Source organism: Monodelphis domestica, chromosome 8, assembly GCF_027887165.1.
Source record: "Monodelphis domestica isolate mMonDom1 chromosome 8, mMonDom1.pri, whole genome shotgun sequence".
In the NCBI taxonomy this organism is placed as follows: Eukaryota; Metazoa; Chordata; class Mammalia; order Didelphimorphia; family Didelphidae; genus Monodelphis; species Monodelphis domestica.
In genome coordinates, this window is record NC_077234.1 from 129,801,735 (window position 1) to 129,814,894 (window position 13,160).

The 13,160-nt window shown below is 35.6% G+C and overlaps 1 protein-coding gene across 3 annotated transcripts in view; it reads right to left on the reverse strand.

The window, feature by feature from the left end:
• Positions 1-13,160, reverse strand: part of TBC1D4 (TBC1 domain family member 4) — a 216,120-nt gene that overhangs the window by 43,235 nt on the left and 159,725 nt on the right. For 2 of the 3 annotated variants that reach the window (XM_007501450.3, XM_056807214.1), the window contains exons 9-11: positions 5,715-5,789; positions 4,110-4,336; positions 2,027-2,194 (exon numbers count right to left, since the gene is read on the reverse strand). In XM_007501450.3, the coding sequence (XP_007501512.1) occupies positions 2,027-2,194; positions 4,110-4,336; positions 5,715-5,789 (470 nt within the window). The remainder of the gene's footprint in view (positions 1-2,026; positions 2,195-4,109; positions 4,337-5,714; positions 5,790-13,160) is intronic. The other variant, XM_007501451.3, reaches the window with a different exon arrangement.

The window sequence follows — 13,160 nt, forward strand, 5'->3', positions numbered from 1 at the left end:
CTGCATTTTTCAAAGTTGTTAACTCCTACAATAAAAGGGTCTTGTTTATCATGAAGCAGAATCTCTCAGATACCACTAGAAGCAAGGAAAGATCAGGTCATGGTCACGAGCACATGACTGTCCTGGATTCCTTTCTGTCCCCTCTTCAAACTACTTCACTTGATCCTGTTAGCTCCCATAGTCATAATTATCGCCTACATTGATAACCTCTCATTACTGCCCATTAGACAGCCTGTAGAAATCTTAAACTCAACAGGTCCATACCTGAGCTCATTCCTTTCCTACCTCCTTCTGTCCCACCTTCCCTATTACTATCCAAGGACCAGCCCTTCTCCCAGCCTCACTCTCTCTCACCTCTCCTATCCAAGCTGTGGCCAAGGCCTGCCACTTTTCTCTCTGGCACATCCCCTGCCTTCTCTGACCCTGCTAGCACTGTGCTGTAGGTCCTCTCCACCTCCTGCCAGACGACTGGGCTGCTGCTGAGGCTCCCTGTCTCAAGTCTCTCCATGGCAGGCAGGGCTTTATCATTCAGAGGGTAAGGTGATCTTCCTAGAGCACAGCTCTGACAAGTTTGCTTCCCTACCTGATGAACCTCCAGGGACTCCCGATCACCTCCAAGACCCAATAACAAATCTCCTGTCTGAGTTCATGGCCCCTCATTACCCTGCCCCCTCCTGCCTTTCCAGTCTTCTTCCAGATACTCCTCAATTCAGTGACACTGGCCTTTTTGCAGGTCATTTTGAATGGTTGTCCCCCATGCCTGGAAATGTTCCCTCTCCTCATCTCTGTCTCCTTGCCTCCTTCAAAGCCCAGACAAAATCCCAACTTCTTCCCCGGCTCTTTCATGATCTCCCACCCCCACCCCACCCCCACTAGGGTCTACTCTCTAAAACCACCTTTCATTTTTTTGTTGTTCAGTTGTTTCAGTCAAGACGAGCTCTCTACATGACCTCATTTGGAGTATTTGTGGCAGATACTGGAGTGGTTTGCCATTTACTTCTCTGGCACATGTTTCAGATAAGGAAACTAAGACAAAGAGAGTAAAGTGACTTGCCTAGGATCACACAGCTAGTTAGTGTCTGGAGCCAAACTAAACTCAGAAAGATGTGTCTTCCTGCCTCCAGGCCCTGCACTGTGCCACCAAGCTGCCCTTTTCAATTTGCATGTGCCCCTCAATAAACTGTGAGTTCCTTGAGAGTAGGGACTATCTTTTACTTTCCCTACCACTTGGCACAGTACTTGGAACCTCGTAGGAGCTTAATAAATATTTATTGAGTATAAAAATGTTACACATATTGTTTTTAAACTGAATATCATCACTTGGTTTTCTCCTGTACTATACAAATCGTGACCAGCCATCACACTGAACAAATAATTTTTTAAAATACTTTTTTATAGAATGGAAAATTATCATCAAACTTCTTCCCTACCTCCTCACCTCAATCCATCCCCCAACTGTTATTTAGAATTTTGGGTTCTAAAATACTATAGCTTTTTAAACATAGAAAACTATATTCATATCAAAAAAAATGAGTCAGAGAGTTAATTCCTTGAACCATTAAAAAATGATTAACATGCATTAATCACTTTTCTTAGGCAAATTCACATATCAGTAGCTTTCAAACTTTGTTCTAAAGAACTCTGGGATTTCAAGGGGCAGGTCTAGGGATTCACAGAAACAAATCATGATTTAATATTGTGAGCTCCAAGTCTTATTCTATCAACATATCCAATTTTAGAATTCTGAGGTCTGGAAGGAAAATTAAGAAAGGGTCCACACTAGAAAAAAACATGAAAACTGTTAATTTTAAATAATAGTTCTTCACTATGATTTCTAGTTTCAAAACTCTTTCATTAGGATAGTCAACCAGAAGCAAATCAAATATTTAGAAAAACAAATTAGAAATTAGCACAAAGCAGGATGCATAAGTGTCACTGCAAAATGTATTAATTTTTATTAGCATATCAGTATACCAGAAGCATTCTAGACAATGTTTTCTTTGCCAGCAAAGGCTACTGCTCTCACCTTATTTCATTTTCATATTGTGGGGACAGTCTACCTGAACTCTGGTAAAAGCTTTTCAGGAAAGAGGGGGCAGAGAAGGAAGGGGCAGAGAAGGAAGTATGAAGACTTGGAAGGCTGGAGGAAGAAGATTTACTCTCCTTGTGAATGCGTCGACCTGATGGAAGAACGCTAAGCACAGAAAATACAGCAAATTTGTTTTAATTTATTGTACAACAGTTAGGATTTTTAATCACTAAGAAAAAATGCTTTTAAACAGACTTTTGATATCAATCATTAGGTAAGGGATAAAAATGAAAGCATTGAATTGGACCTAATATGAGAACGCTAACAAGACACTTTCTTTGGGCAATTCCCTTATTTCACAATCTAATCTTATGCTTCCTAATTTATACAGTAACCCTTACATGATACATTTGTTTTTAAAATATTCTAAAAAACTCAGGACAAAATGTTGTTTGTTTTCACATGTAAGAGAAATTTCATGGGAAATAATCACAGGAAACCAACTCCACAAGGAAAAGCAGGTTATCAGTACTTCAAAGGTCTGGTTATTTTAAATAAGGTAGTAAACTTTTCTAAACATAAAAGAACAAAATGTTTTGTTATTGGAAATCAATATCTAAATTTTAGTTTAATATATACCAATTTTAACATTGATTTAATTTTATTCATTCAAGGTCCTTATAGATATAGTACAAGTAGTATTTTAAAAAATAAATCTACTAACCTGCACTGAACTGCCACAAACAGAATCTTCTTACCCTAACTTAATTTAAAAGGGATATCTTTAAAATAAGGTAAGTTGATAATGATTTTAATTAACACATTCTGAAAGGTATTTTGTCTGCTTGTTTGGGGACTGAAAGAACCCACACAGAAGGAATAACTCCTAAAACTGGGTTTGAAAGACTTCAACCTAGTAAAGAAGGGATTGATTGTCTTACACAAATGCAAATGTAATTTTTATTTTACTTTTCTATATATTTTATATTAATATTAATGTAATATATCTTACATTTTATAGAGATATGAAATCTGAGGTAGAGAGACGTCTTTAAATGGGAAGAAAAGAAAAAGGATTTTTCCTCATTTTATATACTATACTGCAATAATCCTTAAAAAAAATTTTTGCCATCATTCGTACCAATAATTTACGGAAATTTTTAACACTAGTAAAATTGACAATATCAATATATGATTTAATGGTCATCCTCGCTATGGTACCTACTCTATATTTCCTTAAAGGAATTTCTTACATGTGATGAAGAAGGAAAAATATGAGTTCTGGGAAATAAATTTTTATTTCAGTTACATAGTAGAAAAAAGAAGAAGAAAGTATGCATATTATTCTACAACCTGAAACATAATTTTCACATTTATCATATCATGGTAAAGATGACATAATAAGTTGGCTTCTGAAATACCATGCATGTCACATAAATTCTTAAGAGTGGCTTTTTCAGGTTGCTACACTTTCTGTCAATTCTAAAAACACTGATTTCATTATTAAGGCAATCAAATTCACTTAACAGGGAAATTGAAAAGAATTATCTTTTACATGTTATTTTGCATTTAACAAAATTATTATTATCCTAAGTTTAAGGTCAATTTAGTATGTTTTTGTTTAATCATCTGATTATGTGTGAACAGGAAGTTCTAGTTGATTAGTTATTTTAAAATTTGCTGACTTCATTTCTTTGTAGCCATCACTTGAAGCCATTAACTAATTCGTATCACCCAATTTTAGTCAAAGCAACTCCATGATAACCCCCTCAATCCTTTCCCCTTATTAAACATAATCGAATTGCTGATGTATCTTAATCCAGTTTGCAGTTTTTCTAATTGTTAGTGGGAGTTTCATGGTTTCCTCCAAATATATATGCATAATGCACAACTAAGACTAACCAAAATTATAATACTCTTTTTTAGCACACTGATAAATCTATAGAGCTCCTTCCTCTTCCCTCAACAGAAAATAGGGCACTAACCCCATTTGCTTTTGTGTGTAATAATAGCACTTCCCTCCCAGCACAACCGTCATCAAAATCAGCCAAGTCCAATAAGAAGGAAAGTTCAGACTCACCTGCACTGCTCAATGGAACTCTGTCTCAGGAGAGGAGACCGAACCCCATGAGATCGCCCATCCTGTAAAGCGATCTTTCTCTTTGTACTTGAGGGGGGATGGCTGAATGTGTGTGCCCGCCTTCGAAACTGAGGGGAGTCCGAGTCCTCTTCAGGGAATGTCTGCCAGGTTGAGTAGAGGGGGGAGGCTGGCGGGGTGCCTGGTGGAGAGTCACCTGGTGAATAGTCCTGAGAAGAAATCAGAGGGGAGTAAGGCCTTGCTTTCTCACAAGAAGCATGGCAGGCCTGACCAGACAGAGCTCAAAAGAGAAAGGATGTGTCTTCTTCTTCCTGGGCCATGAGCAAATCCCCTTTTTTTACTTAAGCCATCCTGCATGCTAATCAGTAGGAGCATGACCAACTTCTTTTGATAAGCTTGCTCTGGGACAAAAGCATCCGTAAAGACAGACCAAAATGAGAAAGTGGTGATAAGACAAGGTATTCTTTCCTCTGACACTTTGTGGCAATAAAATGCTGTAGCTACTGTACTTCTGACTGTTGGCAAAAAGATGAAAAGAGATCATGACCAAAAGCGGGTGGGGTTTGTGTATATGTGTCTGCTAATTTCCTTGACATATCAGTTGCATACTTCCTGTACTGTCAAAACAATATAACGCAGTCTGATTGTCCAGCTTTAGCAGCAGCAGCATCAGGAAAATAAAATAATAAAATCTGTTATGCATCCTTGTCCCTTGGGTAAGCTATTGTCCAACTACATGTTGCCTGAGGTAAACTGAAAAACATGAAAAACAGGAAATAAATGAAAAGTGAGCTATGCTGATATGTGTCTCATACTGCATGGACAAACCTAATAAATCTTACAATTCAGACAGATACATTGTTTATATGTTACTGAACAGTCACTACATCGGTTATATTTTACAGACTGCTAAACTGATAAGGTTTTGAATAAATTCCTAGTTGAGGAAATTCCACAAATTAAAAAAAATCATTATAGATTAAAAAAAATTAGTTTGAATAGGCTTCAGATTTATTTAAAAAGAAATTAAAATGAATATGCTTCATTTTTCAGGATTATCACAACCAGGAGAAAAGAAAAGAAAGGTATTTTCTAAAATAAAAATGGAAGCATGAAGTTACAATTAAGAGAAAAATGTGAGAGAAGATTTAAAAAAATTAGTTCCAAAGTACAGAAAAACTGTTTTATACCAACAGCTCATTATTATATGAAACTGTATGTACTGAAGATCAAATTGCATCACCAAGAAGAAAAACTATACGTGGCAAAAAATTTTATTGTTAAACAGCTAGCCTATAAAATGGGGAGATATTTATTGTCCCCATACACCAATGAAGTTCAACTGGATTTTTCAAGATCAGTACTGCATAAACTATGTTAACATCCAGTCAACTTTAACAATGTTCAACAAATATCAGATGTAAAACACATTTGTGAAAATTCAAATAGCATTATGTATCTTGTGAGTAAGGCAATAGATAAAAGCAAACAAGACACAGTCTACTAGTTTATATATCCCTGAAAGATGCAAAACACTATTAAGTCCTAAAACAGTAGAGTAGCATTCATTCAGCCTTCATTTGGTACCTTCTCCGAAGCAATACTACTGGACCTTTCAAAGCTGTCCATGCTTCCCAGACGACCTCTCATTCTGTTAGCTCCCTGTGGGAAGACAAGAATTAAATATTTTACTTGGTTCTCTATACTTCACTGAAGACTCCCACAAGCTAGCTTTGAGTTACTACTGTCTTATGCTGTTGCTGAAATCATAGCCTTATATCCATACAATATAACAATACTTTCGTAGTGGCAAATAATTAGAAACAAAATAGATATCCATCAGTTGGGGAAGGTCTAAACAAAATGTGGTGGTAGATAACTGTAATAGAAATATTACTGAGTGGCAAGAAGCCATGAATGTGAAGAATTAAAAGAATCACAAGAAGACATATGGACTGATATTGAGAAGTAAGCAGAACAAAGAAAACAATATAAGCAATGACTCTAACAGCATAAATGGAAAGACCTACAAAACAAAACCAGATACCATGCTATTATTGTGACCAAGCATGGACCCAGAGGTAGGGAGCCACTGGTGTAGAATAATGTGCCTATCACCAGAAAGGTCTGAAGTACTGATTGGCTTTGCTAAGCTACTTTTTATTTTTTCATTCATCTTGAAATTTTTTCGGAGAGATGGCCAATTATTAAAGAGGAAAAGAAGGATGATATTAATAAATGAATGTAATTTAACAACAACAAAAAAAAAAGCTGACGATTTTTCATCACTGAAATTGGCTCAGTGCATAGAATGCTGGCCTGGAGTCAGGAAAAACTGAGTTCAAAACTGGCCTCAGACACTTACTAGCTATGTGATGCTAAGCAAGTCCCTTAACTTCCATCTGCCTCATTTTCCTCATCTGTAAAATAAGGATCATAATAGTAACTACCTTACAGGATTGTTGAGAGGATAAACTGAGATAATATTTATAAAGTGCTTTGCATAGAGTAAATACTTACTAAATGCTTGTTCCTATCTTCTTCCCCTTCCAAATCATTTCCCCCAAATCCAAATCACAGGTGAGGAAACAGACTTATGAAGTTTAAATTACTTGTCCAACTGGGGCTAAATCCCAGCTCCCCTATTTCCCATATTTCAATATTCTTTCTACTATGCCACAACATCTATAAACAAGAGGAAAGTAAATGGAAGACATTTGGCTTTTGTTTCTTCTCAGATAGAACAAATATAGATACGGTCAAATAAGAATTTCTCAGAGTCATTTTAGATACTCCTTCTCAATGGCAGAAGACAGAGACTGAATTCTTAAGTTCCTGGGTATGATGATTATGGATGATTCCTTTTCATTTGCCAAACCTATACCATGCAAAGTATTATGTTAGAATCTTAGAGTTTAGATTATAAGGGGTCTTTAAGATCATCTAGTTCAATATGCTAATTGTAGAAATAAGGAAACAAAGGCCCAAAACAGTTTCATAATCCTCTCTAAGGATACATAGGTAGTAGACATCAAGGACTTTTATCTATGACTTCCACTCCCAGAGTTATGCTTGGAGGTCTCTGGACATCAGAATTTGTTTAGAAGGCAAAGGAGAGGGTAAAGGAAGCAGGTAAAGAGTCTGATTCACCCACGGCTAATCCGGGATTGATTTCATACTAATAGAGGCCTGCTCTGTGGGCCTGCATTTGGCTGTGAGAAACTTTGTCAGAGTCCAGAAGCTCATCCTTTACACATTAGCTCATAAATAGGGCTTTTGTCAAAACAAGGAACAAAGGTGCCATTCATTTAGCTTGTTCTGGTCTGAATTCCTAATTAAACTCCAGACTATAAAGTATGCTATAAGTATGGTAAATAGGTTAATCCGAATTGAGGACATTCTGCTTAATACTTCATAGAGGTGAGGTATTTCATAAACTAGGTGAGTTTAGCCTGGAGAAAGAAAAGATATTGTGTGACAAGATAACTGTCTTTGTGTGTTTGAAGGGCTGTCCTTTAGGAGGGATTAGATTTGTTCTCTGTAGCCCCAGAGGAGAGAACTAGGAAATAATGGATAGAATTTTCATCATTTAAGCTTGAAGTCAAGGAACACTTCCTAGTGGTTAGAGCTATCCAAAACTGGAATGGCCTAACGCCAGAGGTAGCCAATTCCCCTTCTTGTGAGGTCTTTTAGCAGAGGCCCCAGAACTACTTAAGAGTTATGTCCTTTCATTTATGGCTTAAGACTAGATGGTCACTGAGATAACTTCCAACCCTGAAATTATGTGATTCTATGAAGCTTCAGACAGGCAGATTTTGACTTCAAAAAAGAAGAAACGCCCTAACAATTTATACTGTCCAAAAGCAGATTAAGCTTCCTCCAAAGGCTGCTAATTGACCACCAATGAGGTCTTCAAGCAGAAGTTAGACAGTCACTTCTTTTAGATGTGGTAGGGGGCATTCTTATTAAGTTAGCACTGGAAGATACTAGATGTGAGATCCAATCTTACTCTAAGAATTCTTGGGTTCTGAAGTTTTAGTGTTTCAAGGAATTAAGGTAAACTAAGGTAGGAATTAAAGGCAGTAAAATGGTACAGTGGATAAGCACTGGGCCTTGAGTCGGGAAGATTTTAGTTCAAATATGGCCTCGGCTATTTGTTAGTTATATGACCCTGGGCAAGTCATTCCACTTTTGTCTGCCTCGGTTTCCTCATTTGTAAAGTGAGGATAACAACAGCACCTCTCTCACAGGGCTGTTCGGAGGACCAAATGTTTGACTATTTATAAAGAGATTTAAAACCTTTAATATACAATATAAATGCTAGTTGTTATTACCTTAAATTTGAAAGAAAATTTAAAATTAATAATACAGTCCCCCAATACAATGAACCAACAATAGGGAGATGAATCCAGGTTATCAGACATTAAACACAAGACACTAAGGACAATAGGCTAATAGCACAAATGAATTACATTGTATTTCAATTAAAATTACAATTTAACATTTTGAAGGTTTGCAAAGCACTTATCTCATAATAACTCTATGAGGAAAGTGTCTGAAATATTATCTTTCCAGAAACACTAGCGGAATAGGCAGAAAATATAACACTTCATGGATTCTGGATACTTATTCCCAACTATAAAATCCTCAGCAGTTCACCTACCTTGAATTATTGGCCAAAAAAAAAAAAAATCCCTGTTCCCAGTACTCAAACAGGACCTTAAATTTGTAAAAATATCTATTAATTTCAGATCTTTGTGAAATATATGCTTAGCATTCATAACATATATTACATACATGTTAACTGAAGGTATCTTCAGAAAGTTGAAATTCTAAAATGATCTATTTTTGTTCACAGAAAAATAAATAGAAAAAGAAAACATAAGTTATCAAAATAAGATAGCCTTAAAAAGTGTCAATAAATGGTGAGCCAGCCAGTTATGTGTCTTCTTCTAATATCTATGTAGATATCTTTCTGCATAGGTAAAAAGGAAAATTTAATGACTCTTTTTAAAACCTCATGTACCTGGTCAGAATTTCTATGATTTTCTGAGACAGCAATATAATGATTTAGTTAAAATACAAGAATTATAATGGAATAAGCAAATAGAAGCAGAGCATGAGAGAAATATTATATCTTTCTTCCAATATACTTAGCCTTGGGAAGGCCCAACAGTGGAAAATATCCATGATCACAATCATAAAGAGTATATCAGTGAATCTGAATGTGGTTCAAAGGAAAGCCATGAAGTTGAATAAACTGTAGGCAAATAAAACTTTGATGAAAGCTTGAGAAGGGAAAAGGGACAATTTAATAACAGCTTTCAAATACATGAAAAGCTTTTGTAGAAAAATTGGTACTGTTTTCTATTTCTACCAAAAATAAAACCAAAAATCTGTAAGCTTAAGCTACAGAAAGGATATTAGAATTAAAAAAACCTTTTCTCAAGGTTAACCAAGGTAAATTGTGAGATTTCTAATGCTCAGCTGCTTTAGATAATTTAAATACTAATCCATCTGAAGGAAAGGGATGTTAGATAAAAGACCTCTGAAGGCTCTTTCAGTCCTATGATTCCACAGTAAAACAACAAATGTTTTTATTACCAAACATATTATTATTATTATTATCCCTAATTTACATAGGTAGACAGTGAATTTCAAAAGAAGTGAATGATTTATTCAAGGTCATATTTAAGTAAGTTAGGTCCAGGATCCAAATTCACTCCTGACTGCTCATGCAGCTCTATTTCTACTACTAGATAGCACAGTAGACAGAGCAATGGGCCTCAAGTCAGGAAGGCCTAAGTTCAAATCCAGTCTCAGAAATGTTGATTAATTGTGGGGACCCTGGGCAAGTCATTGGACCTCTATGTACCTAAGTTTCCACCCCTGTAAAATGGAGATGATAATAGCACTCACCTTGCAGAATTCTTTTAAGGATCAAATGAGATCATATTTATGATATGTTTAATATAGTGCCTAGCACATAATAAACATTTAATAAATGCTTGTTTTCTTTCTCTCTTCCTTCTTTGATTCACTCATTCCTTCTTTCTTTCCTTCCTTTCAAGCAACTATAACACAAAGTTATCACCACTACTAGGAAAAAAAAACTCAAAGGGCAAGTTTCACAGACAATGGCTTGTTATATTCTTAGTTTTTTTATATGACAAAAGACAGAACATTTATTTTACAATTCTAATCTGACCTGCACATGAGATTATCTCTTTTATGTAGGGAGGCCATATGTTGTTACACTGAGAAAAAATATACCTGGAAACCAGTTTCTCTCATTAGACCCGTACTTTTATAGTTGTTTATAGGTGGATGACTGGGATATACCACTGTGGTATTGCAATCTTTGTACAGATAGCTTTGTCAATTCTTCCATATACTAATTTGGTAATATTTGTACCAACATTACCCTTGGACTAATTTAGAATTGCTAATGAACTTCTCTTCATATCTAATAATGATCCTATTTCACAAACAACTGTAGTTAGCTCTACAAAATATCCTGATATCTAAAAATGGCAGTGATTGTAAGCCAAACCAGGTATGGCTAGACTGTCAGCTTTATACTAACTCATAACCCAGGGAAACGCAACTAGCAAGTCTGGATATGCCAAAATTCCCTTTCACTAAATGACTCAGAACTACATTAACTATTTCCATGCCACAAAAAATACACCTTTTTTTTGGCACAGTGTAAGACTGTGTTAAGTCTCACAATGTGAAATATCTTGGCAGGCAAAGCCTACAATCCATCACTTGACCAAAAGAGATGGACTGAAGAGTTCCAAGGGATGACTTATAAGGTATGTCAGTCTTGCTAGTACAGAATATGAGAACCTGGTGGGGTTGAAAGGAAGAACTTCAAACCCCTTCCAGCATCAAAGAAAAAGATGTCAAACTATAAAAAGGCCCAGGAGACTGAAGGGAACTACAAGGGAACTCAGAGGACATCCAGTCAGTTTCTGCTCTGTAAAATGAGTGCGTTTAACGAGATGCCCTCCAAAGTCTCTTCCATCTCCTGGTGGTCCCATGATACTAGTCTAATCCTCAAGTGAAGGCTAAAACTATTCTACACTATCCTAGGATAAGTAGCTCTCTAGCCTAAACTACCATACACAAAGGAATTATTACCTACAAATGGAATTCATGTTTTTACAGCACTGTTTTCTCCATAGTCCATTAAACCAGTGTTTGAATATAAAAAGGCCAGGTGAATCTTAACTTAAACAGTCATTAAAATTCTTTTTAAAGTATAATGCATGATGATAGGTTAGAGAGAATTCGTTTATAGTACACTGAAATAAAAGCTTAGCAAGTAATTTTTTTGTTAACATATAGGTTTTTCTTGATATGAAAAGATAATAACCAGGTCCATGTGTAGTAATAAGGAATGAATTGACCTTCAAATTATTAAATATTTGCTACTTTAGGTTTTTTGAAAGAACAGTACAGTGTGAGCATAGACATACACACACAATTTCTTGTCCTAGCATTAGGCAGCTCTACAGATTACTGGGAAATGGAGATTAGTATATTTGTTTTGTGGTATTTAAACGAGGTTTTATCAGAAGATTCTTGGATCTTATAAAATAATTTAATATCCCAATCTTCCCAATTTACATGATTAGGATGAACCAATGAGCATTTATTAAATACCTACTATGCACTAGACACTGTGTTAAATGCTGGAGATACAAACAACAAATGTCAGACCGAACTACTCTCAAGGATCTAACATTCTATTGGAGAGGGAAGGAATACACGTTCATAGAGAATAAATACAAAATATATTCAAAACAAAAAACAAAGTAATTAGAGTCAGAGAAATAACAATTAGAAAATATAGGAAAATACCCCTATCCCAACTTTGAAAAGGTGGGACATCAATGTTGTATTACATTGTATATATTTGCAGAGTTTTTCAATGTATTAATAGGTTTTCCTCAGTTTTTTCCTTAAAAAATGTTTGGGGAGAAGCTGAGTGGCTCAGTGGATTGAGAGCCAGTCCTAGAGACGAGACATCCTGGTTCAAATCTGGCCTCAGACACTTCCCAGCTGTGTGACCCTGGGCAAGTCACTTAATCCCCATTGCCTAGCCCTTACCATCTTACTTATCTTCTGCCTTGGAGCCACTCCAAGATGGAAGGTAAGGGTTTAGATAGATAGATAGATAGATAGGTAGATAGATAGATAGATAGATAGATAGATAGATAGATAGATAGATAGATGGATGGATGGATGGATAGATGGATTAATTAATTAATTAAAATTTAAAAATATGTCTTTGTTATGTGGGGTGGCTCTCTTGGAGGGGAGAGGAGGGGAGAGACTGAGAAATTCTGGTGTTTTAGGTGGCACAGTGGATAGAGTGGTTCCCCTCCTAAGGGAAGAATCAATTATCAATTTTTGATAGATATAGAAAGAATCAATTATATATCTATCAACTATACTTACAGTTGCTTGTCTCCAATATATTAAAACCTGGGTCCTTAATGGAAGTTTTATTATCACCTCATAGCAGACACTTAATAAATATTTAGATGATTGGTATCTTAAAGAAGCTAGTGTTTTTTTCCCCTTTTGAAGCTCTTAAACAAATTAAGAGCTTGTAAAGTTTAAATGAAATTATACAGAAGTTTCTTCACAATGGCTTATCCTCTCTTTTGCCCCAAAACAGCATGGTTTTTGCCTAAACTCAATATTGATACCTACTATGCTCCAATGATGTTCGTTTTATTTCATTTCTCTAAAATCAAAAGAAGTTCCACATAATTTCAAGTTATGCTTCTGGAATTCTACTTATTGAGTTTAAGTAACCCCAGACGACCATGCATCACACTCTTAAAGCAACAATACAATAATAATGGACAGAATTTCATAACTGGTTGGATTATTGTTCTAGGAGTTCATTATTGGTAGCAACTCAAAAAATATCTGAATTCTTACTATAAAGAAAAATAGAGTTCAAAAAACCTTTTTTGGAACACAAGTTTCCAAATGTAGTTACTAATATATTCA